Source organism: Poecilia latipinna, unplaced genomic scaffold (assembly GCF_001443285.1).
Source record: "Poecilia latipinna isolate Pla-1442-1.1 unplaced genomic scaffold, P_latipinna-1.0 Scaffold18, whole genome shotgun sequence".
In the NCBI taxonomy this organism is placed as follows: domain Eukaryota; kingdom Metazoa; phylum Chordata; class Actinopteri; order Cyprinodontiformes; family Poeciliidae; genus Poecilia; species Poecilia latipinna.
In genome coordinates this window covers 656,606-679,771 of record NW_015112634.1, presented here as the reverse complement: position 1 = coordinate 679,771, position 23,166 = coordinate 656,606, and the positions used below count along the sequence as shown (strand labels likewise).

General features: G+C 36.1%; 1 protein-coding gene and 2 long non-coding RNA genes across 3 annotated transcripts in view; 1 reads left to right on the top strand and 2 right to left on the bottom strand.

The window, feature by feature from the left end:
• The window catches only part of LOC106948842 (uncharacterized), a 22,225-nt gene extending 8,989 nt beyond the window's left edge, over positions 1-13,236 (bottom strand). The window contains exon 1 of the long non-coding RNA XR_001425258.1: positions 13,118-13,236. This is a non-coding gene — a long non-coding RNA (uncharacterized LOC106948842). The remainder of the gene's footprint in view (positions 1-13,117) is intronic.
• Positions 11,246-21,031, top strand: tmie (transmembrane inner ear). The gene is made up of 4 exons (XM_015034705.1): positions 11,246-11,635; positions 14,157-14,274; positions 15,693-15,842; positions 20,676-21,031. Exons 1-4 carry the CDS (start codon positions 11,525-11,527, stop codon positions 20,984-20,986), a joined length of 690 nt encoding a protein of 229 aa, XP_014890191.1. The 5' UTR covers positions 11,246-11,524; the 3' UTR covers positions 20,987-21,031.
• Positions 16,482-19,186, bottom strand: LOC106948847 (uncharacterized). The gene is made up of 2 exons (XR_001425260.1): positions 17,337-19,186; positions 16,482-17,304 (listed from the first exon to the last, which is right to left on the bottom strand). It is a non-coding gene; the product is annotated as an uncharacterized LOC106948847 (long non-coding RNA).
• Positions 21,032-23,166: the final 2,135 nt, after the last annotated feature.

The following is a 23,166-nucleotide window of genomic DNA, read 5'->3' as shown; positions in this document are numbered from 1 at the left end:
TTTTTTTTTTTTTTTTTTTTTTTTGTCCCTTGTTGATTGATTGATTGATTGATTGATTGTTCCATGTGATTCCTGGAAGATGCTAAATGTTTTCGAGCACACCATGTGTATGTGTAAATACTAACTGATAGGAACAAGTTAAGAACTTCTAATATTTCAGTAAGCTCTTTTCTTTTTATAAAGCTTCCTACTGTTTCCTACTGAGGTTATAGTGTAATTTCAGGTAAGCTAATTTCACAGCTTAATGCGTCTGCTCTTGTTGACTTCAGTTATTTCGGAGTGTCATCACCTTCAAATAAATTACACTTTGGCAAACAATTTTATTCTTGTTTTATGTAGCTGTATTACGCAGAAAGGTGTAGATTTATTCCAAGATGCCCAATAAGCCACCAAACCAAACACAAACTTATGTAAACACAGCGTACGTAAACAGCCTCGACTATTTGTCATTCCAGCTTTGAATGACTCCTTTCTCCGTCTTTCTCCTCAGAGGTATTCCCTCGTTCTGGACCAATGCTTCCTGCAGACCATTGACTGCATCCAGAAACTAAAGTAAACAGTGCAGCTGTGAACGCAGAGGTTAAAGTTAGCAATCAGTGTACGAGGGATCTGTGAACTTTCCTCAGGCCAGAAAAACGGTTTACTCCTCTGTGAGTTTATTCATCGCCCCGTGGCTCTCATTTACATGTAATGGAAAGAAAATAAACAGAACAGTTCTAATGTGCTCATTTACAGTAATTAGAACTTAAGTATCAACTTAACTTGTACACAAGTGAAGTAATGATTAGACTCTTATTGGTCACATTAATGTTCACTGGATCATCACTTTAAGTTCTTTGCAGGGTCTAATTAGGCGTGGTATCACTAGATGGCAGTACAGTTGCTCATGTGCTGGGATGTACCTAAGATGATTAAGAAACTGTTTTGGCATTGAGTGGTACCACGTGATTTACAGCCATAAGTGTTCTAAAACTGTTTCCACAAAATATAAGTTCTTGTAGGAAAAACACAGTCACTCACAATTTCAAGAAAATATGTTTTTTTATTATTGTTATTATTATTATTATTATTATTATTTTAAAATGTTACATATTGAAAAGAAGTGGAGAAAAAAATTCACTACTTCTACAATAAGTACCATGCCTTGCAAAAATCTTCAGACCCCTTGAACTTTTTTCAGCAATTTGTCACATTACAACCAGGGACTTTAACTTATTTAACAGAGGCGTTTTTTTTTTTTTTTTTTAACTATAAAAATCTCAAAAGTGCTGTGTGCATGGGGAACTAGAGGGAAATCCCCACTTGCAGCCACAAGTATTTTTGATGTGTCTGATAGCTTTGCATGTGTAGACACTGAAATTTGATACCTTTTTTTTCCCGACAAAATTCAATCACCTCGAGACGTCAGTCTTGAGTGCCTGTGAACTTGTCAATCTTAGCAAAGATTCTAAATTGGGATGAGGTCTAGACTTTGAGTAGGCCATTCAAAGACTTGATTTGCTTCTATCACTACAGCTCCTCCCGATTTACCACAGACTTCTTTACTTCTCTTAATGTCATTCTTTAGGTGGGCAGCTCCTCTTTCGGTAGGTTTGCAGCTGTATCGTACTTTTTCCACTTGGATTTGTTTGAACATCTTGGAATATAACGTTTTACAACCTAACAGTGCAATAAACCTCTCCACAACTTCTGTCTTTCCTGGATTCCATGATGTTTTTTTTGTTCACTAATGTTCTCTAACAAACCTCTGAGGCCTTCACAGAACAGCTGTACTCATTCTTAGATTAAATTACACATGTATAAACTTTGTTTATTTATTAGGTGACTTCTGAAGGGAACCAGCTGCCTAAATGTACAATTTATTTTTGTTTTTTCTTGAAACCTTAATGTTGGTTTAAATCCAAATAAAATCCCTTTAATCTGTATTTAGAAAAGTCTAAATGGTCTGAAAAATTTTGCAAGGCATTCTAACATACACTACGTTAAACTCTAATATCTAATAATAAATCATCAAACATGGCTGACATAGTAGATGCATTATCCTAAGACTATTCAACAAGTCAGATGTTTTTTCTGGAAAAATTATGGCAAGTTATACGTTTTGTATTCAAGCACAATGGAAAGGCCTCTTATGAAATGAGTCCAAATCAAAATTCACTTTAAAGCTGTGTTTAAGATCTTATGTGATGCTGAAAAACTGCAGTGACTTGGAGAAAACCTTTAAAATTATTGAAATAGATTACGGTGGAAGCAGATTACAAGAGCCTCAACAAACACAGGTTAAAAAAGCAGGTCTACAAAAATGGTATTAAATTATGTGAGGCAAACACCACTAAGGATGTAGAGATAAAAAAAAAAAAAACCTTCTGGGCATGCAGTCGTTTTCATCAGTCTGACAGCAGCTGAACATGCTGGCCTCTCTGTGGCAGTCATACTAGCTTGGGACAAAGCAATCAGCCTCTCTCAAGTCTGAACCACATGCCAGATGAGAAGGGTTTCAATTTGGCATTGGGCCTGCTTTTGTTAAACATATGAAAAGGTTTGTCTTTCATAAATTTCTTATCCACAGTTTCATTTGATATTGAATAAATATTGGTGTTGCTCTTGAAACAAATAACCAAAATAAGGATAAAAACTGCATGTAGGGTTCTTTTATGAGTAAGTGAAAATATACTAAATGCAGTTCAGGGGCATTTTTTTTTTTGCTTCTGGATTGAATAAATGTATTTTTTCTTTAACAGAGTGACATAGAAATGCATCATTCCTAAAGCACCAGAACAGGAGTATGCAGTACTGCTCAGCATATCAGCTGCATTTTTGCTTTTAAGACACTTTGCAGAGCAGCACTGCAGGAGCACAGAGCAAAAGGTGATGATAAAACAAAGTGATTCGGCAAGGGAAACAGAATTTTTTTGTAAAGCTGCAATCAACAATGTGCAGCTCCCCTATCACTAAAAGCTGCTATTCTCTGCTTGTCATTTTTGTAACGTGATTGCTACTTTTAACACGTGGCTCTCACTTGTTTCATCCCTTAAAGACTTTTGCCACTGTAGGTTGAACTGCTCACACCTTCTGTCAAATAATCAATTTCTTTAGGAACATCTCCAACATTTGTGCTGAAGATATGGTTCTGTTAGGTTTTTTTTAAGCTCCATAATTGGGTTTGTGGAGTTCCAAAAGTTAAACTTTTGGAAAATAAAAATGCTCTGTTTTTGCATTTAGGAGAAAGTAATTAGTTTTTATTCACTGGATGAACAGGAATGAATCTACAAAGAAAAGAGGATTGTTTCCTTGAAGGTATGCTTTTTCATTATTGCAGTTGTTTAATAAGTCCCTCAGCGTGTCCTGGCAAAATGGCAATGACATTTTACTCATGAATGCAATGAGGTCCACATTCTGGAAATATTTGCATCAGCACCACTGATAACACAGACTGCTGGTTTGGCTCTAGTTTTTCTGTCATTTGACAGTTTGCCATGGAGAAAGGCAGAAATTAATTAGGAGAGACACAAGCTGCTGCACCACGAAACCCCAAGAGACTGCTTATATTGTTCACAGAAATAATGTCCTTGTACATTACATGAATGTCAATGTACAAATGTTTGTTATAGCACAACAGATGGATCCACTAATTGTAGTTAACTGGTCCACAATGTGTCCCGGCGAGTTCATCCTTTAACTGCAAAGTAAAGGTGGAGTCCAGCCAAAGATAATGTCCAACCCAATTCAAAAGTTTAAAATCCAGTAAAGGATCATTCAACTCAAGATGTGACACTAAAGTACCTCGTATCAACCTGAATCCTGACACTTATCTATTGTGTGTAAGTCAATACAAATGCAAAAATTATAAATGCAACATAAACGAAAGAGTAAAGTGACTTGCAAAAGCATTTGCAGCCAGTTGGACTCTCCCCACCCCCACATTTCATACAGTTAAATTCAATTTATTAGGATTTTATGAGGCACACCAACACAAGCAACCTATGTGTAATTGTATCTTGGTAGGGCAAAATTTGTTTCAGAGTTTGAAAGCCTCAGAGGTTTTTTTTTTTGAAAAACATAAACAACGAACATTTAAAAAATCTAGAAACACATCAGGAACATCGGTGGAAAAGTTGGAATATTATTAAGTTGTGATCATTTAATTGCTCAAGCTAACATTTAAAAGAGGAAACAGTGTAGCATAACTTTAAAACTACCGATATATGGCTCCACAGTGAATGTATGGTGTAGGATGATATCTAATTTTGGAAGTCTCTCCCTGTCTGCTTTCCGGGCTATTAGTGGAAATTCTGCTTCCGTCCTCGTCCCCTCCTTGCTGATTCCCAGTAGTATTTGGTGTAGAGAATCTAGCTCAGCAGACTGACATGTAGACCGGAACTGTCATGCACACAGACGACTTCTACCTATTAGAAAATGGACATGCAGGTTTACTTTCTGTATTGTAACCTCAGAGGTGAAACAGTCATTTCAATGTAATTTTGAAAAAAACAAAACAAAACAAAAAAAAAAACAAAAAAAAAATCACTTAAAGAGAGAACTCTAACAAAGAACGTTGGGAGAAACCCTTTGCAACCACACAAGTGAATCTATTAAATAGGCACTTGCTACAAAGACTATTTGTTTTTTATTTGGAGTGGACACATCTTACACTTAAATCAATGCTCAAATTGCACAGACAGAGAATGTTGCTGGCCTTTAGGCAGAGAGAGAAAAAGGAGACAATCATGTAGAGACACTTGCAGAACAATTTTCCCATCACAATCAACTCAAGAGGTTTCCAGGGGGCTCCCTACAGAGACAGTTTCTTTGAATCACTACCCCTGATGCTGTTGCTCCAACAGAAAGATGTGAAGAGACAGAATTACAGGATTGGTACCAAATTACTAGACACCTTAAAATTTCCATCACCTCAAGAAGTAAATCTGTTTTAGTGGCGACTTTCATCTGTTCTTTTGAATTTTACTGCAGTTGTAAAATGGAAATAATTAGAAATTCTATTGAATTCAGTATTCAGAAACAGTATGGGCAAGTTTAGAAGCAAGCTAATTCTTTATCAACTCCTTTACTACAAAAGGTTATAATGTATATCCTGTATAATTCAGGCGTTTGTGTCGAATGCTGACCCTGCAGTGGCTTAGTTCACTCTTCTTTCTTTTGCAAGATTTTTCAACATCTCGAATTAGTTCATGTGTTATTAATGTAGATCCATACTTATCCAAGCTGGTTTAGTATTTTTCTTATATGACTAAACTACTTCATTGTAGTTTAAAAAAGTTTCCAGTATAAGGCAGTGCATGTGTGTTTGTATAAGAAGAAGAAGAGAATTCAAAAGTGCTTTACATGATGAAAACTCAAAACATCAAACCAGCAAGAAACATTACATAGCAGTGGCAAACTAAAGGAACGTAAGGACAAGTTGGAATGCAGACTACAATTAATGATGTTCTTGCTATTGCTAATCAAAGGCAGCTCTAGACTAAATGATAAAAGCCTAATTTTAAAAGAACTCAGTGTTTCAGGAATTTTGAAGTTTTCTAGAAGTTAAGAGGAGAATCACAACTGAATGCTGCTTCCCATGTTTAGTTCTGATTCTGGGGAAATAAAGTGCAAGCTTTCATGTATTTGATGCTTACAATTTAGTGGCTTTTAAACTAACAAAAATGTTTTATATTCTGTGTGCTGAGCTATTGGGAGCCAGTGTAAGGACTTTAGAATCAGAGTGATGTTCTCTTTTCTAGTTTTAGTGAGAACAAGAGGAGCAGCACTGGTCATGTATTTTATATGTCTGACTTGTCTTTTAAAACATTACAAAGATTTCTCTGTTACTTATAAATACATGTAATACACACATTTACAGACTTTTTTAAAATTGCTGTTGCATTACGAAGAATATGAAGAAGCTTACAGCAGAATCTCAGTTATTTCAAAAATATAATTTTAATTGGATACAAGAATCCAAGAATCACAACTACATAGCCAGGAGCCGTTTCTGTCAGTCTGAGACAAGAGTTTAATAATTATTCCCAAAATCCCTTCGGCTTTGGTCCCTGATACACATTACATGTTTTAAGCAGAAACAGGAATGATCAGGTTCCGTTGGGTTGTAAAATATTCTTTGGGAGTGAGATGATGCTTGAGGGATAAAAATAAAGAGATAAAGCCAAAGAGCCATCCAAGGAAGATATAAGAAATAACTGTTGAAGTGAGCTTAAAGGGAGGGAGGGGATGTTATTTAAACGTTTTGAGCTTTATGTCTGTCATTTTATAACGCCTTTCTCTCATCACAAAACATACAGTTTTGTTTTGATTTGTTAATGCATATTAGAGAAAAACTTGAATTGCCAAGTAGCCACCCAGCTCTGCCTAAGAGAATAACCTTTTCTCACACCTTTCTCACTCGGAGACCACGGAAAAGATGTGTAGAGGTTTGGTTTGAGAGAGAATGATAATAGCGATGGGATGATGGTCAGCTGCAGTGCTTATTTTTCCAAGAACCAGCCAAAGTAGGAGAAAAGGAAGATCAATGTATTGTACTTCTTTAGAAATGCATTAATGAAAGACTCTTTTAAAGTACAAATTCAAGGAACATTTATTATTAACTATAATAAAAGCTCATTAAATACAGCAACTGATAAGCTAGTTAATTATATCCATGTACTAAAAGTCAGAATTCTCATTAATAAGCAATAATATTTTTAATTAGTCTCAAATCAGTTCTAAAAAACAACTAGCTGTCACTCAATGTGTATGTTTTTAGAGAAGGATATGATTATATAACAAAAATATATGTATTCTTAGTTTTACAATGTTAACACAATAACTTAATTTTAATAGGTAAACATAAAGTAGTAACTTTTCTGCACGGAATTGAGATTGAACCTTAATAGCAATATTTGCTAATGAAGAGTCAAAAGTATCTATCAGTGTCTCTTTTTCTCTTTCTCTCTGTTTTGGAGCCTAAATGCTCAAATCTGAGGGAGTGCGTAGTACAGAAAGGTCAATTTAAAGAAGGAAAAGCCTTTGAGGTCAAACAGGTTTTGATGCCAGAGAACGCTCTTAAAGAAACTGCTCAGACTCATTGTGTTGAACTAGACTAAATGAACTAAACTAGGTGTCAGGATCTGCAGTTCTGAACTTTGCATTACTCAGCTCAGAGGAAGATGAATATTTGCACGTTTGAACGTTGTCGTTCCAGGAAGGTAAAAGCTCCCTCTGAACTGAATCACCAGCCTTTCAAAACAGTAATTTTCATAGATGCATCGGATTATTTTTGATGCGGGTAGGTACACAAAAGCATAGCAAGCAAAGCTGGCTGGAATTAAAACGTTAGGCAATAAAGAAAAACATCTCACTTTTACAGAGTAAACTTGCCAATTCTTTGAAATCCTAAATCTAAATTCTAAATTTTAAAATCAGCATCCAATCAAATCATTCTCAAAAAACTAACACAAAGCATTTTATGAAAATTCAGAAATTCTAAGCACTAGAGCAACTGTACATGTTAAATGCTGTGTGATGAAACTGATTAAATTTCTTAATCTGGAACATGACTCAGGATTTTGTACCACAAACAAGCAAAGTGGTATGACAATAAAAAAAAAATCCTTGAATCTATACATTAATAAAGAAAATATATGCTGGCAGCACTTTACTTTATTGGTATTTTATTGCATTTTATTACATCAAATGAATAAAATTAAATTCTAAAAATGTAGTAAAAACCTTGAACACATGTAGAACTCCACAGTGAACAATAAAAATAACATAAAAGTACAGAGGTTTTGCACTAGCTTTGCCACTTCCCAACCAAGATATTATAGGGAAATGTGAGGAGGAATACTGAGAAGGTAACACATGCTAGAAAGCCAAGAATACAGCAAAAAGTCTATTCATTTACTTTGAACATCTCAGAAGGTGGGTATACAAACCTCCAAGTATACCAAAAAACTAAAAATACCCATAATCTGCAACATAAAAAGTCACACATCATGAAAAAAAGTAACTCAACCGGCTACAGTAAGCATTCACAGGCTGAGATAAAACACTTACTCAGAGGTTTTTTGAGTATTAACTCTGCATCTTTAAGATGTTTGTGTTGTCATCTTGAATCTATTTTGCATTGCCTTTGACAGGATAACCTTTGGAAAATGAGTTATGTATTCTGAATAAGCAATCTCAGGGATCTGCAAGTAAAATGTCCTCCTGTGTTGTAATTGATTGTGCAACACTGTATAACATTCCTTTAAAAAAAAAAGAAAATACATGAGAGAATGTGTGTTTAAACTATGACAGAATATATTATATTTTAGAATAATGATATTTGTGGCTCAGACACTTTTAATCAGTATTTTACATTGCTTCTGCCTGTGTCCTGCAGGGGCTTTTACCGTCTTTATTTTCTCATCTCCTCTCTGTGTCTAATGTCAACACTCAGGAGGAACCTGCTTGCAGTGAAAGCAACAAATCAACCTCACGCTGTGGGTTCAGCAGCAAATTTCCCACCGACACAGTTTGAGACCTTCTGCGCATACAGTCACTGAAAACAGAGCAACAACTGTGGACTCATTTTGTTCTCAAGATTTGGTGGGCCAAAATAGCAGTGACAAAAAAGCATAACACTGCACTCAAAAGTGATGGTTCGGGATCTATAAACTGGTGCTCTCTAGAAAGATAATGAACTGGTAAAATCTTACATGTGGTGGATATCTCAATAAATATTGCACAAAATATTTCTCGTGATCGGATAGTATCAGTAATGCGGAGGCTTTCTCTGGATGTTGGTGAGTTCAGGAAAACGCTCTGACTGTGTAGAAAGTCGCAGAGTGACTGAGTCCATGAAGAAGCAGAGGACAAACTAACAGAAATTTGATTTGGTAATAGAAATTGTGTAATACACAAAATCACTTATTGCAATTAAACATTTTTGACTGATTTGGTCAAAAATAAATTGTGCAAAACATTCTTTCAGCAGAGGAAGACACATCACAATCCACGCCACACTACACAAAATGATTCAGTGTTTTGGTAGAAGACAATTAAATGTTTGTGAAAGGTCAAATCTGGGAGCTTGTGTTCATTACACAGTAATTATTATTATTATTATTATTATTATTATTATTATTATTATTATTATTATTATTATTATTATTATTATTATTATTATTACTATTATGTCCTATGAGACAGGTATCTTGGCTTTGTAGATTTTGACCTGCTGTGAAAGTTATTTATAAGAAGGAAAAGATTACGTTTCACATAAATAATCAGAACTTTATTATTTATTTATCTACAAAAATATATCCAGTTTATATTTCACTTCATGCTTCTCTTAATTGCTTTACATTTCTACAAAATTTCTACAAATGATCAGCCAGTCAAACTCCTACTTGTGCCAGCTCAATTCCAGTAAAAGAGCTGTTGGCATTACAAGATGGCTGCCACAGAGGACACATTCATACGATGATGTTCAAACTAAGTGACATAAATATAACAACCAAATATTTCTCCAGTGCATTGATGCGCAATCTAATGTTTAGCACTCATTGTACAACATTGAGGAAACACTTTAAAGTGTTTAAGGAATAACTTAATGTTCCCTAACAACATGTATATAATGACCATATGACTTCAGTCACATGATCATTATAGAGAGTATTATTTTACTTGAACCACATTTTATAATGTTATAACTAGCCCTTTTAAATGTACAGTGTGGCCATGAGTGAAACCCACCGCTCTTCTGAATATAATATAGAGGATGTGTCAGTTTTAATAGAATATCAGAAGCAAAAAAGGAGCTGGTGGCTCTGAGGATAACTCTGTTTTGCAGAACTGGTTTTGATCCGCTTATCCCCTCAGCGGAAAAAGTCACTGAAAATTTGAATCACTACTGTTATCCTGTTATGAACCATTTTTCCCTTGATGGATATGGCCTCTTTCAGGATGGCAATACCTTCATCCTTTGGAATTAAAAGGTCAAGGATTCTTTTGATGAACATGAAAAGGACGTCAATCGTGGGCTGTGATCGTTGCTGTCACGAGACCTAAACTCGGGTGCACACTTTGATTCAGGCTTACATGATCATATTTATGTCACTGGATTAAGAAATAGTTTCATAAAGAATGCCATCTTAAACTCTAACAACTTCTTAATTTGTGGCAATGAGGTCCTTTAATCTTGCAGTACTCCATTCAGGTATCGGGAGTCAGTTCCAAACTTTACAGACAATTTTCTTATTGGCCAAAAAATCTTCTTATGATATTTGTTTTTATAAGATCATATTTTCTCTAAATTTATCTCTGACCAGCTCTGATCTCAACAATTTTATTTTGGCTCTAAAGGATTTTTCACGGTCGTTGTCCGACTTGAAAGTGAAGTTCTGTCCCAATCTCAAGTTTCTTGGATTCTTTAAATTAGAGAAAATATAATGTTATAAAAACAAATATTATATAAAAAGAAGACTTTTTGGCTAGTAAAAAAAATGTTAGTAAAGTTTGAGATTGAGACTGAAACCTGAACAGGTTTTCTTCCAAGATTATTCTGAACGTCAGTGCAACCATTTTCACAACAGCTATGATCAACTGCCCAGCCTGTGCTGAAAAAGATCCCCAAGCATTATGCTGCTACCACCATGTTTTATTGCATGGTTGATATATTAAGTGTTACCTGCAAGACAAAAAGTTCAATTTTAGATATATATTAGAATTGTATTTTCAACATATTTTCAAACAAAAGCTGAAAATGTTGTCAAAAACATTAAATTCACTTCATTTGAGGATTTTTTTTCATTAATGAAATTGATTCTTGTACTTGTAATAAAAAAAACCATAAGAGTCAGCCAGGCAAAAATATTTTCACTAAGCTGAAAAAAAAAAAAAAACAAAAAACAAAAAAAAAAAACAATTCACTGCAGTCTATGCCAGTGTTGTAGCAGTTACTCTTCATTTCTTTTTACTTTCCTTGGACAAGCGCCTGTTGAAAACATTGGAGTCAGCAGCAGCTCAGCTTATCATACTTTGCCACTCTGAAAGGATGAGGCTGTGGGGATTTTCACTCTACAACCTTCTGAGGCTGTAAAAGCGATGACTCGCAGCCATTCGCTTCGCTGTATCTGAATAGGTCGATCTCATCATGGCCAACTGCACGGCCCATCCCCCTCTCTTAGTTAACTGCCTGTCCTCAGTTGGGTGAGCCTGCTGTAAACTACACCAGCTCTGCTAATTAATTAATGTCCCCCAACTGCAAGACTGGCTCCCTCCATTGTACTGGAGTAGTTTCCAGCTGGGTGCAGAGGGGACCACTCTGTGTTTTTTGGTTCGGATTGTGTTGTGGTGGAAAGCCAAAAGAAACAGCAGTGGATGGCCATCAGTATCATTCTCGCTATCAATCACTAAAGGGCCATTGTGGTCCTGTCCTGTAAACGGCGCCAGTGTAAGCAGGCAGGCAGACAGAGAAAGAAGAAGAGAGAGCAGAAGGGGGAAGAGGGGGCAGGGTGGCTGCAGGGAGAACCAGGGGGAGAGAATGGTCGGGGGACAGTCTGGATGCCCACCTCAGCTTCTCCTGTGGGGATGGAGAACTCTGCTGCTGTCTCAGTGCCTGTCCTCTGTGCTCTCCCAGGTCCCGGATCCTGAGGTAAGAGCCTGAAGGCACGCCATGTCCTCCAACATAGTCTTCACAGATATAGGCGCAGGTGTTTAGTTGCGTAACATAGCATCCATAAACGTAATTTATGTCACTTGATTGGGTGCCCGGCTTGTTGTTTGTCTTCTTACTGGGATTGGGTGGTTTTGCGGGAAAATAGAAAAAACATGACTGCGTGAGCCGGTGTGAAAAGCTAAGCAGAGTTGCTGTGACAAGTATTGGTTTTAACTGTTACTTTGGTGTTCGGGTTGAACAGAAGAGAGATAAGTTGATTTTCATTCTGGTCTGACATAAAAAGAAAAAAAAAAGCTAAAAGGTGATAAGAAATGATTTAGAAACTGAGCAGTTTGTGTAAAATCTGCACAAACATAAGAGGGAATGAGAGACTTCACAGACAAAAGCAGCATTATAGCATCTAAGACAAGTCAGATGTTGTAATTACCAAAAAGGTTCCCCATGGGAAATAAAAACAACTAGGACTCAAGTATTAGAAACTAGACTTAAAGGTAAGGTTTATATGTTCACATACACAAAGTATTCTTGCCTTTTCTGTTGGAGGAACGCACTCTCTTTTCATGTACAAAAAATGCCACATATAACATATAAAGGCATAGCCTTTGTCAAAAGGCTATGCCTTGAACTGTTATTTTATGCATAACAGTTCAAGTTTAATGTGACGCGAACAGGTTTTTCATTAAAGATAAGAGAAAATGCCAGAAACCTCTAGAGGGAGTCCCTGTGGCTGCTCACATGCTGCCTTTTGAGCTTTGAAAGCGAAATGACTGAAGTTCAGGCTTGTGGTAAAATACTTGAAATGCTTAATAAATATGTGGTGTAAAATCTTACTTAGCTTGTTGCACAGTAGCCAATAATATACATGAAGAAGATGAATGAAAACTGGCAGTGTTTTCAAATGCATACCCAGTTGTCTCGCGTCATACACACCACTTATGACATAAAGAATGTCATTATTGAAAGGAAGTCATAAGAAGTTTGAAGTAAGCTTCTTCATAAGACTTGTTCTGAAGATTTGCCAACCAGGTTGATACCCAAAATGTTATTTTTTGGTCAGCATAGAAAGCCTTCTGTGGTAAGGAAAACTATCATTGCATAGCATAGATTCTATGTTCCACTGGAACATGGCAGTGACAGCATCATGCTCTGGGTTGATGCTGAGCAGGGACAGGCAACAATCGGGGGGATTGATGGAAAGATAAATGAATCTGAGCACCAGGTGAAGAAAACATCTTAAAGTCTGACCTGGGACTGGGGTTTTAAATGTGATGTGTGTGTCACATCTGCATCTATGTAGAGAAACAAACGGCTCCGATTTGAAGTGTTTCCACTGACTGAGTTACAGCAATTGCAATTTAAAGCAACAAGCAGCTTTGAAGATATGATATATTTAAAATCTGTGAAAATGTGTAACTCTGTCTGACTTTGTGACAACACACCAAAACCTGGTGTTCTGACAGATACCTTGTTTCCCCGATAGTAAGACACCCCCGATTGTAAGACGTATCGGGAGTTTCAGGGGGGTCGGCTAATATAAGCCGTACCCCGAAAGTAAGACATATGTCTTACTTTTCGCGGAAACACCTCTCATCTAGCTGCGCGCCGCCTCCTGCCCATGTCCGCACCGTCCCCCTCTCCATACGTCACCGCGTCTGCCGCCTCCGTCTGATCCAAATGAGCGCCGCTTCCTGCCCACACCTACGCAGTCTCCCTCTCCACACGTCACCGCGCCGTCCCCTGCACTTGTCACTGCCACCTCCTGCTTAAATTAATTTAATTTTATGGTTAAAACAAAAAATTCGACAATTTTTTTCCAATATAAGACATACCCCGAAAGTAAGACATAGTGGGGCTTTTGGGGATAAAAAGAAACTAAGACACTGTCTTACTTTCGGGTAAACACGGTACTACTGATAAGAACAACATAGATCAGTGAACGTATTAGCTCTAATTTGGAATTTGCATTAAACCTAGATAAAGATAAAGATCTGAAATAATTTGGTTTTAACAAGAAAAAAGCTCTAATGTCTTGTTTTAATTCTGTATCCACATCCAGCTTCTCTTTTCTTTGTTTTTTATCGCCTTGCAGTGTTTTCAGTAATTGTAGCAGACAGAACAATGGCCTATTTTTAGATCAATTACTTGGTGCTTCATAGATTAAAGTGTAGAGTTTCCACATCCAGTCAAGTGATCAATAAATAGCAGCCAGGGAAACCTTCTCTTGATGGTTTTATCAGAGGGGGCGATGCTCTGCGGTAGCACCGACAACATATCCTTTTGGGAGAACGTATAATTGTCCTTTCCCAAGCTCCAGTTATAGAGGTCAGTGGTGAAATAAATGTTTCAAAATGCCTTCTACACACATCTGTAGCAAATTGCCTAGCAGCAAAGTACTATTATCAGAGATCTTTATTAGAGACATATATAGTACTGCACATTATATTGGCAAAATTCTGGTTTGTGTGAAAAGTTTGTTTGTTTTGTCATTTGCTTATAGCTTTTACCCACACCGCCCCCGAAGAAGCCGGACCCTGTCACCTCAGAGACTGTCGTTTTCTGGGGGCTGAGATTATGGCAGGTCATTGGAATCTTTTCAGTGTTTGTGTTGGCTGTTAGTAAGTATGCCTTTGTCAATTCAGTTTCTTACTGGTGTGACTACAAGAAATCTACCGTTATGTAACCCCTCCTGCAAATTTGATTTATTAGGGAAACTCAGAAATGTTCAGAGGTTGACTAAAAAATTGTTTTAATAGTAAAGCACAAGAAAAATGCAAGGATTTTATCCAAATTCAACTTTCAGTGACTACAGTCTGAAACCTATACAATGCAATTCTTTATAAAAGCAAAGTGTTTGAGAAGGTTGTAAGGTCTCAAGTTCACCTGATGTGACCAAATAAGAGTTTCATTTGTGTGGTTGAGATAGAAAGATTCCCCTAATCACACAAGAACTATGTGAGAGTTCAGAGAACAGATTATTGATTTGCACAAACAGGAAAAAGCATGCAAAAACGAGAACAAAAAAAGACACAGTCTTGGAGAGCTGATCGGAAGCATAGTTTCCAGGTTTAAAGGTCAAAACAAATAGAGGAAACTGTTAGCAGCTGAAATCAAATTCTTGAGGAGGCAGTCTGACTGAAGAAGACCGGGAAGATAATTGGTATTTATAGTTATCTTCCGTGCAAACGGATGGCAAATGGCAAAACCTTCTGCAAACACATAAATATTGCAAACCCCAAAACACACGAACACAAAAAACAAATGCAGTAAATATGCTACAAACACAGAAAAGAGAAGCAAAAGTCTAAAACCACTAAATCAAATGGAAAAGAAAAAAAATAGACACATTTATGCAACCACAAGAAATAGAAACAAAAGGAAAAATGCTGCAAATAGAAAAAAAAAAAAACAAATGATGCAAAGTTGCTCCAAGTGTTCCAGACCACTTAATGAGAGTTCACCACCAAGTCATATGCGACTGGACTCTCAGTAAAGAAAAGATGTCATGATTTAACGGGATGTCCAGAAGAAAGTTGGAAGAAAGTAGAAAAGCTGCATTATACTTTATGTCTTTTTCAAACGTGCTGTCTTTTGCAATATTACAACAGCAACATATTTAATAATATTACTTACTGCAGACTCCTCCTGGTGGTCTGAAGCTGTTCTACTTGTGACTGTAGCAGTTTTCTTTTGCATTTATTTTGCTGGTGTTAGGTTTTTGCTTCTGTGTTCTGTGATTGCCACATTTGTTGCATTATGTGTGTTTTGGAGTTAGCATCATTCATTTTGCGGTGCATCTTGCTCTTTGCTGTACATTTGCTCCCGTTGCTCATTGTAGTTCAGCTTCTGCAGAAAGCACAGATTCTTTTTGGGCTGTTCTAAATGAAAGTCATAACTCACATCTCTCCAGGATGTGTAATCGCTAACTTACTCCTAAGTGCAACGTGTTGCACCTTCCTGATGAATAAGAGGTTTTAATCATTTAAACTCACCATGTCCTTTTCTTTTCTTTTTTTTTTTTTTGCCTTTCTTTCAGTTATTACTCTGTGCTGTATTTTCAAATGCCGTATCCCACGGACAAAAAAGGAAATTGAGGCACGGCATGCACAAAGACAAGCTGCCAAAAAATATGCCAACACATTAGAGACAGTGCCACCACTGAATGAGCTGACTGAGATCCCAGGATGTAAGTACCTCTCTGTAATACCATTTGAATCGTCACATGACAGAAGTCCTTGGGTAATAAAAGCAACAGCAGGCTTTAGCTCTGAAGTTGACATTAGCAGTTTAATTACCCTTCTGTGCCATACTTCTTAAGCTAAAAATTCAGCTCTTTCTGACATGGGAGAAAAACGGATGGGGGAAACAGCCTTTCTCAGAGGCTGTTTGTACATCTGTATCCACACAGTGCTTTTTATTCAATGCAACAGTTCACGATTGAAATTGATTTATTTCTGTGTATCTGCAATTTGCAGAGAATAGCAGTGAACACTAAATTTAAAATAAAACCCAGAAAACTCAGTATTGTCTCAGACACACTTTCTGATTAACAACTATTTTATTTCACACTGTCCTCTTAAATCATATATTTTTTCTTCACTTTTATACTTGTCTCGTAAAGTTCTGTTCCTATAATCTCCACTTTTCCTCTCCTTTTCTCTTGTCTTCTCTTCCTCCTTTTCTTCCAGCGACCCCAGATGCCTCTGCATTGCAGACAGTGTCTGAGCAGGTCCAGACTCAAAACCCTAACAGCAGCCCCCTCTCTGGGGTTATTCTCAACGAGGACCACCCTAGCACTCTGTCTTTGCCAGAGCTGGGATGATGCTTTTTTTTTTTTTTCTCCTGTTCTTCTGCTCTTATCTTCCTTCAGCCATTCCTCTTTGGCTCAATTGCTTTGCAAAGTGTAGTGTTTACAGTAGGAGCCACTCTAAAAGCACCCTTCATTCATTTATCCAAAATGCTTTTATTCCACTCTCAATTCAGCCCTTGCTGAATCTTCGTTAAAAAACTGCTGGTGGCAAAAGCTAAATCAATCCCTTGTTTAGCTTGACTAAAGTAGCACTTCCAAAATGCTGCCAGAAAAGAAAGCACAAAATCTTCAGGCTTTGCTGAAACTTTTCAGGCTTTGCTCAGTAGTGGTGTCCTCTTTAATGAAACTTTAATGAAACTACCAGGGTGCTGCTTTTAACAATAAGATTTGGTTAGAACAGCTTGGCAGTTGTGGATTTCACCATACTCGGTGTGTATTTGGGAGTGTGTATGTTATTTATGTACAAGGTGGTAAAAAAAAAAAAAATACCCCTCCTCTTTAACCTAAGGCGAATTTGACTCTGGTACAGACAAATTACGGCTTGGAAATGGTTTAATGCATTAAAGGAAGAAGCTATATAAGCCAATATGACCCTATGTAAAAAGTAATAACCCTTATAACATCTAATACGAATTCCTGCCATTCTCTGTGGTAACAACTGCCATAAGGTGTTTGAGACAACAAAGTTGTTTACATTGCTGTAGAAACATTTTTGCCAACTCTTTTTTTGCAAATTGGTTTTAACCAAGTCACAGTGGTTTTTTCAAGCATAAGCAACCGATTCTGGTTAGTTACAGCATTCCATTTGGATTGAATTTTAGACTTTGATTAGGTAATTCTGAAACCTTTGTTTTGGCTTTTATTTACAACATCAAAGTCTCAAAAAAATATTTGTAATCCTCTCCAAAGCAATCGCTACCATTGGCTTATTTTTTCACATCTTCCTAAACTTGTTAAATGTTGTGTTGATGTTGGAGGTCTTCAACTTGTCAGATAGGATCCATTTAGGCGATTTCTGGTTTCTGAAGGTGTGGCAGTAATTAGAGCTCATGTAGTTGTAATTTAAGAAAGAGGGTTGTAACTTTCTTGCACAAGAATACATTGATTTGAATAGTCTTTGTTCTTTAATTACAATGAAAATCATTCAAATACTGGTTCTTGTAATAATAAAACTTGCTTTAATGAAAATATATTGACAAAAAAAGCAAAAACAGAATACATTTGAAAAGTGGTAAATCCATTTCCACAGCTCTGTATATGGACAGATATTCCAGCAGAATTTTTTAGAAATGTAAAAGTGCATTCTTCTCCAACTTATGGATAAAACATTAAATATTACAAGCTGTGTTTTAATCTGTAATTAGTGTAGAATAATTAGGTCCAGGTCTGACTGGTCAAAATTGTGCTACTGATATTTTTCTCAATGCCAAAAAAGTATTCAAAATGCTTCTTTAGTGATTTTATTATTATAAAGGTTGCATATTCTCAAAGTGTGTTTTAAAATTATCTCTGTTCATTGTATTCAGTGTTGAAAGATCAAATGAATTTATAATTACTGTATTTCAGATTTTGAATGAAATATGATCAAATGTGTCAACGGTTTCCAAAAGAACACAAAAAAGCCATTTAAATTAGCAGCATACCTGAAGTTGCCAATGAAATTCCAACTTCAGCAACAACAGCAAGTAAAGTATCCATCTTGATTTACACATCTAAGCATGTCTAAATCCCCAAGAACCTGGGGGACAAAATACCCCAGTTTTTGCCACCCTATAGAGCATCTCAAAAAGCACCTCTAGGTTGAGTTGTGAAATTTTTGAATGTTTGCATGATATTTTTGTACATGAATTTTGAAACAGCTGGAATAGCAAAACTGCAATGAAAAGAACCTGATTGATTTGCCATGTATGCGGCATGCCTTGTGTTAAATGTTGCATAGGATGGTGTTTGTTCCTCCTCCTGTCTGTTTGTATCTCCCCCATCAATATTCCTAACTGTGGGATTAGATTTGAATAAAATAAATAGTTTGGACTCTGCTGTTATGACTGTTCTTTTACATCTGTTATTTTAGTTCAGGTGCCATTTCTTTTAATGTGTCAGAAGAATCTTATCCTCTCTGCTGATTCTGCTCCATCTTCTTTGTGGTCACGGAAATGCGTTCATTGAGTAACGTGTAATTGATATAGTGCAATTACACGCTTAAGTGTTTTTCCCATGATGCATGTCGGAAATAATATTGGCATCAGAGAATAAAAAGAACATGATGAAGTTGCTGTTGCTCCACATTGCTTTAGTTTCTGATTTCAGCATGTGGATATTCATCCGTGGCACTATGCAGCTAATTAACCATGTCACTGGGATAAGAGGAGGGACAGTAACCATAATGAAATGCTGAAAATGAGCACGGAGTTATCACTTGTTCTGTCTGATAAACTTTGCTCCAATGTTTGCCTCTGAATGACTTAAGCAGGAAGGCAGCAAAAAAAGCTAAATAAATATGTAAATTTATGCATCTCCTTCTGGATTATGTCAAGATGATGGTGTGTCTGACATTAAATCGGTAACAGCATCTGACATCCTCGTAATACATGCTGAAAATGGCGTCACTGAATGTGAAGCAGTATCTATCTCACAGTGAGAAGAAATTCCTGATTATGTTTCACAGACTTTTTTTTAAATAAATAAACACAGGATGCCAAACTTTTGGCCATGCCATGGATTCTTTAATGAAAAAAAAAGCGTTTCATTTTTAATTTTCAGACTGAAGAACCTTAAGAGTTCTTGTTGGTGTTGAAAACCGAGGAGTTGGCATTTCTCTAAAGCCTTGAAATGATTCATCTTTACCTATGATTTTACCATGGGCCTCCTGACTGCTTTTCTAAGGAGAAAAAGTTAAGAGGAATGCATGTTTGTATGAGTACTGGGCCTAGATGTCGTGAAGAGTATAAACTGGCCTGCGACATTGATCTCAAAACTTTCTACAAGATTGAAGGTCTTTATACTGCCATATATTCAAACGTGCCAAGAGGAGAAACATATCTGGGACAGTAGAGTCAAGTAAGAAAAATAATGAGCTTCTCCTCTTTCAGAGACATTGTATCTTACATATACAGTCAGTGAGTAGGGGAAAAAAATGCTGGAAGTCACAAGGCTTAGTCTTTAACTACCTTCCATCTTCCCTCCTTATCCAAAATGTTCCCCACTGAATAAAGAAGAACTATATAGAGTTTTATGTGTGTGTTCTTCATTTCTCTACTTTCACCTCCACTTATACCTGCTTATTTCCAAGTAGAAGGTGTGTAATTCCATATAAATATAAATCTGGAGACATCACTGTATTTTATGTGAGAAATTATTCCAGACATAAATGCCATGTTGTAACGGCGAATTAGTAGACAAAAAGAAAAAAAAAATCAAGGTTGCATTTCTGCCTCAATTTAACACAAAGTCAACCAGGTATGTAACCAATGAGATGCCAAGAAAATAGACTGACAGTTTACAAAAGAGAGAGAAAACATGCCAGGCTTAACATAGCCCCCAATTAGAGTAGCAGTCAAAGTTTTTAAAAGCTGTTGCTGAGTAACAAAATTGTTTCCTGTGAACCTTTGGACTCATCAAGTGAAATTTATCACCATAGCTGCAAGAGTAAAGCTCCTTCCTTTAAGCTATATACATACACTACTAATATTTCCTCGCTAAATCGGATCTGGATATCTGATTGGATTTTCTTTTTATGTTGATTTGTACATAGCACTTAACATCTTGTTTATGCAGATATATTTGCAGCACTATAACACCTAAGTCAGGGAAACAAAAGGAGATTAGACTTTAAAGACAGACATTCATTTTAGCTACCTCTTGTAGCTAAAATACAAATGAAATTCCCTAATATCACGCAAAACGCCTGAATAGAGTCAGCTCTTTCAGGAGGCAGATTCCTCTTTTAATAATTCTATTAAATTGACAAAAAAATAAAAAAATACACAGAAATGCTGTGTTATTACTCCAAGAGAAGTCTTCTGTGATACGATATGGACAGCTGATTTTTTTATTTTTATTTTTTGATGTATTATTGGGTTCTTATAGAGCCATATAAGGCATTTTGTGTGTGTTCTTCAAGAAAGGTGTCAATACAACTGTTTCTAGAAATACCCAGGAAGAGCTGATTGCTGCTTAGAAGTCCTGACCCTTTTTTCTTACTTTTTGCAGCTGCAAAACCAGAAGAAAAAACCGAGGTTCCAACAGTGTCCGGGAAAGTGGATGGTGAAAAAGGAGAAAAGAAGAGCAAGGAAGGAAAGAAAGACAAGAGTGCCAAAGAAGGGAAAGGGGATGACGATGAGGCTTCTACAAAAAAGAAGGGTGAAAAGGGGGAGAAGGGGGAGAAGGGAGAAAAGGGGGAAAAAGGAGCGTCCAAGAAAGAAGGTGGTGAAGGAAAAGGCAAGAAGAGCGACAAAGGAGAGAAGGATGAAAAAGGAGGCAAAGGAGGTGCTAAAGGGGGAGGCAGAAAATCACAAAAGTGAACTGTGATCCCTCTTAAAGAAAAAGATAACTGTTTTATATTTCACTCAGCAAAAAAACGATACTTTTCTAAAATAAAGTTTGTACATTCTATTAAAAGTAAACTTAAATCCGTGTCAGACACTTTCTTACTTTTTTGAGTGGAAATCAAGGAAAAGCAGCAAAGAAAAAAAAATGAAATTACAGATTTATTGTCTTACAATTTACTGATTGATGAACATAAGAGATTAGAAACCATCTTTTAGAATATTTACACTGACATCTACAAATGCCTTAATTACAGAGTACTGAAGAGAGGGAGAGATGTATTCAACCAAATACTGCCAATACACAAGTTTTACACAAGGCCTTGAGGCTAAATACCACTTTCACTGAGTACATTTCAACATAAATAAATGACATAAAACACTTACTTCCAGAAGAGGTATATAAACACTTACAACATTAGCTCTATGAAAATTGGCCTCAAAGTTCTGAAACACAATCTTTGCATGGGAAAAAATCAGAACAGAATTGTAAAAAAAAATAAAAGGGAGAATAAAGTGCTAAAATAAAAATTGCAAGCATTTCTTTGTAAAAGTACTCAGATTCTGGCTGACCTTATTACATAAGGCATCTAAACAATATTCAAATAGTTTATACTGAACATATTTTCTGCAAGATATATTCACTAACATAGGAGCCTATATTTTTTGTCCCATTGCATCAGGCGTATTGGATTCCCTAAATCTTGTGTTGTAGTTGTGACAGATAAAGTAAGTAGACAGGTGGAAGATGTCTGGATTAAGGAAGTGACGTGGAGTAATTTCTAAATTTCTGCAATGCCAGTGGTGTTGTGTATACTTCTGTAAAATCCAAGAAAATTATGTTTCTCTCAATATGATAAGACATTTTATCATAAGACAGTATAACAGATTTGGTGTAAAAAAAAAAAAATAATACATACGTTTTGACTCCTCTAAGCCCCCAAAACAATGTGCATCTAAAAAAAATACTGCAAAAAGGACACTTTTTTCAATGTTTCTTTTTTATTTTGTCCTTTTGAATTGTTTTTAAATTGGCTACCATTGTGCATTAACATTATTTTAAGATTAAGGCTTTATTTAAAAAAAAAAAAGTAAATTCCCTTTGTTACAGACTTTGTAAGACTTTGCAGTTTTTGTTTCCTTCTAAAATGACAACTGAAGTACAGAAGTCTCTTAATAGATGGACAAAAGGAACTGAAATACATTAACCTCTTTTAGCAACTATTATCATAGACTTGCCAACAAAAGTACTGAAAAAATAAGAAATTAAAATTGAATTCCATTCAGCGTCTCTCTGGCTGGTTAATGTGAGAACCCTCACATAGGTCCTAATTTGAGTTTGCAGTTTAAAATATGGATGTAATGATGGTGTATCCTGAACATGTATAAATAAACCCTCATCACAAGAGTTTATTTTAGAGGTAAAATCTGACCTAATAGTCATGGATTTCAGATTCTAAGGTCAAAACTATATCTTTAACATCGATGGCACATGTGTGTTTCATCATTTCACCATTTCTGGGAGGATTTGGCAAATTGAAATAAATATTGGGCATAAATACAAAGATATGTTGAAAGTTTTACATTTTTTAATGCCTTTTCTCTTTGATAAAATAATAAATCATATGCACTACACTGCCAGCCATGCAAGTTAATTACTGAGTTTAATGTATTGTGGCACGTGTCAGTAACTGTGTAATTTACCACCTCTGTTTAGAGTCTACGTATAGTTCTGACATTCAATTAACTAACAGCTTAGTGAAAATACGACAACGGCTACAAAACATATACTGTATGTTTGCAACATTTAGCTCTTAATTAGAATGTACTTCTGATCTGTAAACACTGCGACTTGAATGTGAACGAAATGAAGCAGCACATTAATGGGCCTTTTGTGAAAATCTTTTGTATCCAGCATAAATGCCACTCTTTGACTTCTGGGGAATGCAATCTCATGGATTTAATTTTCACTCCACTGGAAATGAAGGTTTTCTGAATCCATCTGTGGTTTTGATTTGGGTCTAATATTATAAAGACCTTATGACAACAAATCAAACCATTACTGTCCATGTCCTACTTTTACTCCAAAATCCACTTGAAATATTCTCACTTTGATGTTCCTATAATCATTTGTAAAATGTTCCCAATGTAAACTG

Excerpts from the sequence above, each read along its gene's own strand:
- tmie (XM_015034705.1), top strand. The coding sequence starts at position 11,525 with ATGGTCGGGGGACAGTCTGGATGCCCACCTCAGCTTCTCCTGTGGGGA. Across the intron at positions 14,275-15,692 it reads AGTGTTTGTGTTGGCTGTTA|TTATTACTCTGTGCTGTATT; the intron begins GTAAGTATGCCT and ends CCTTTCTTTCAG. Across the intron at positions 15,843-20,675 it reads GCTGACTGAGATCCCAGGAT|CTGCAAAACCAGAAGAAAAA; the intron begins GTAAGTACCTCT and ends TACTTTTTGCAG.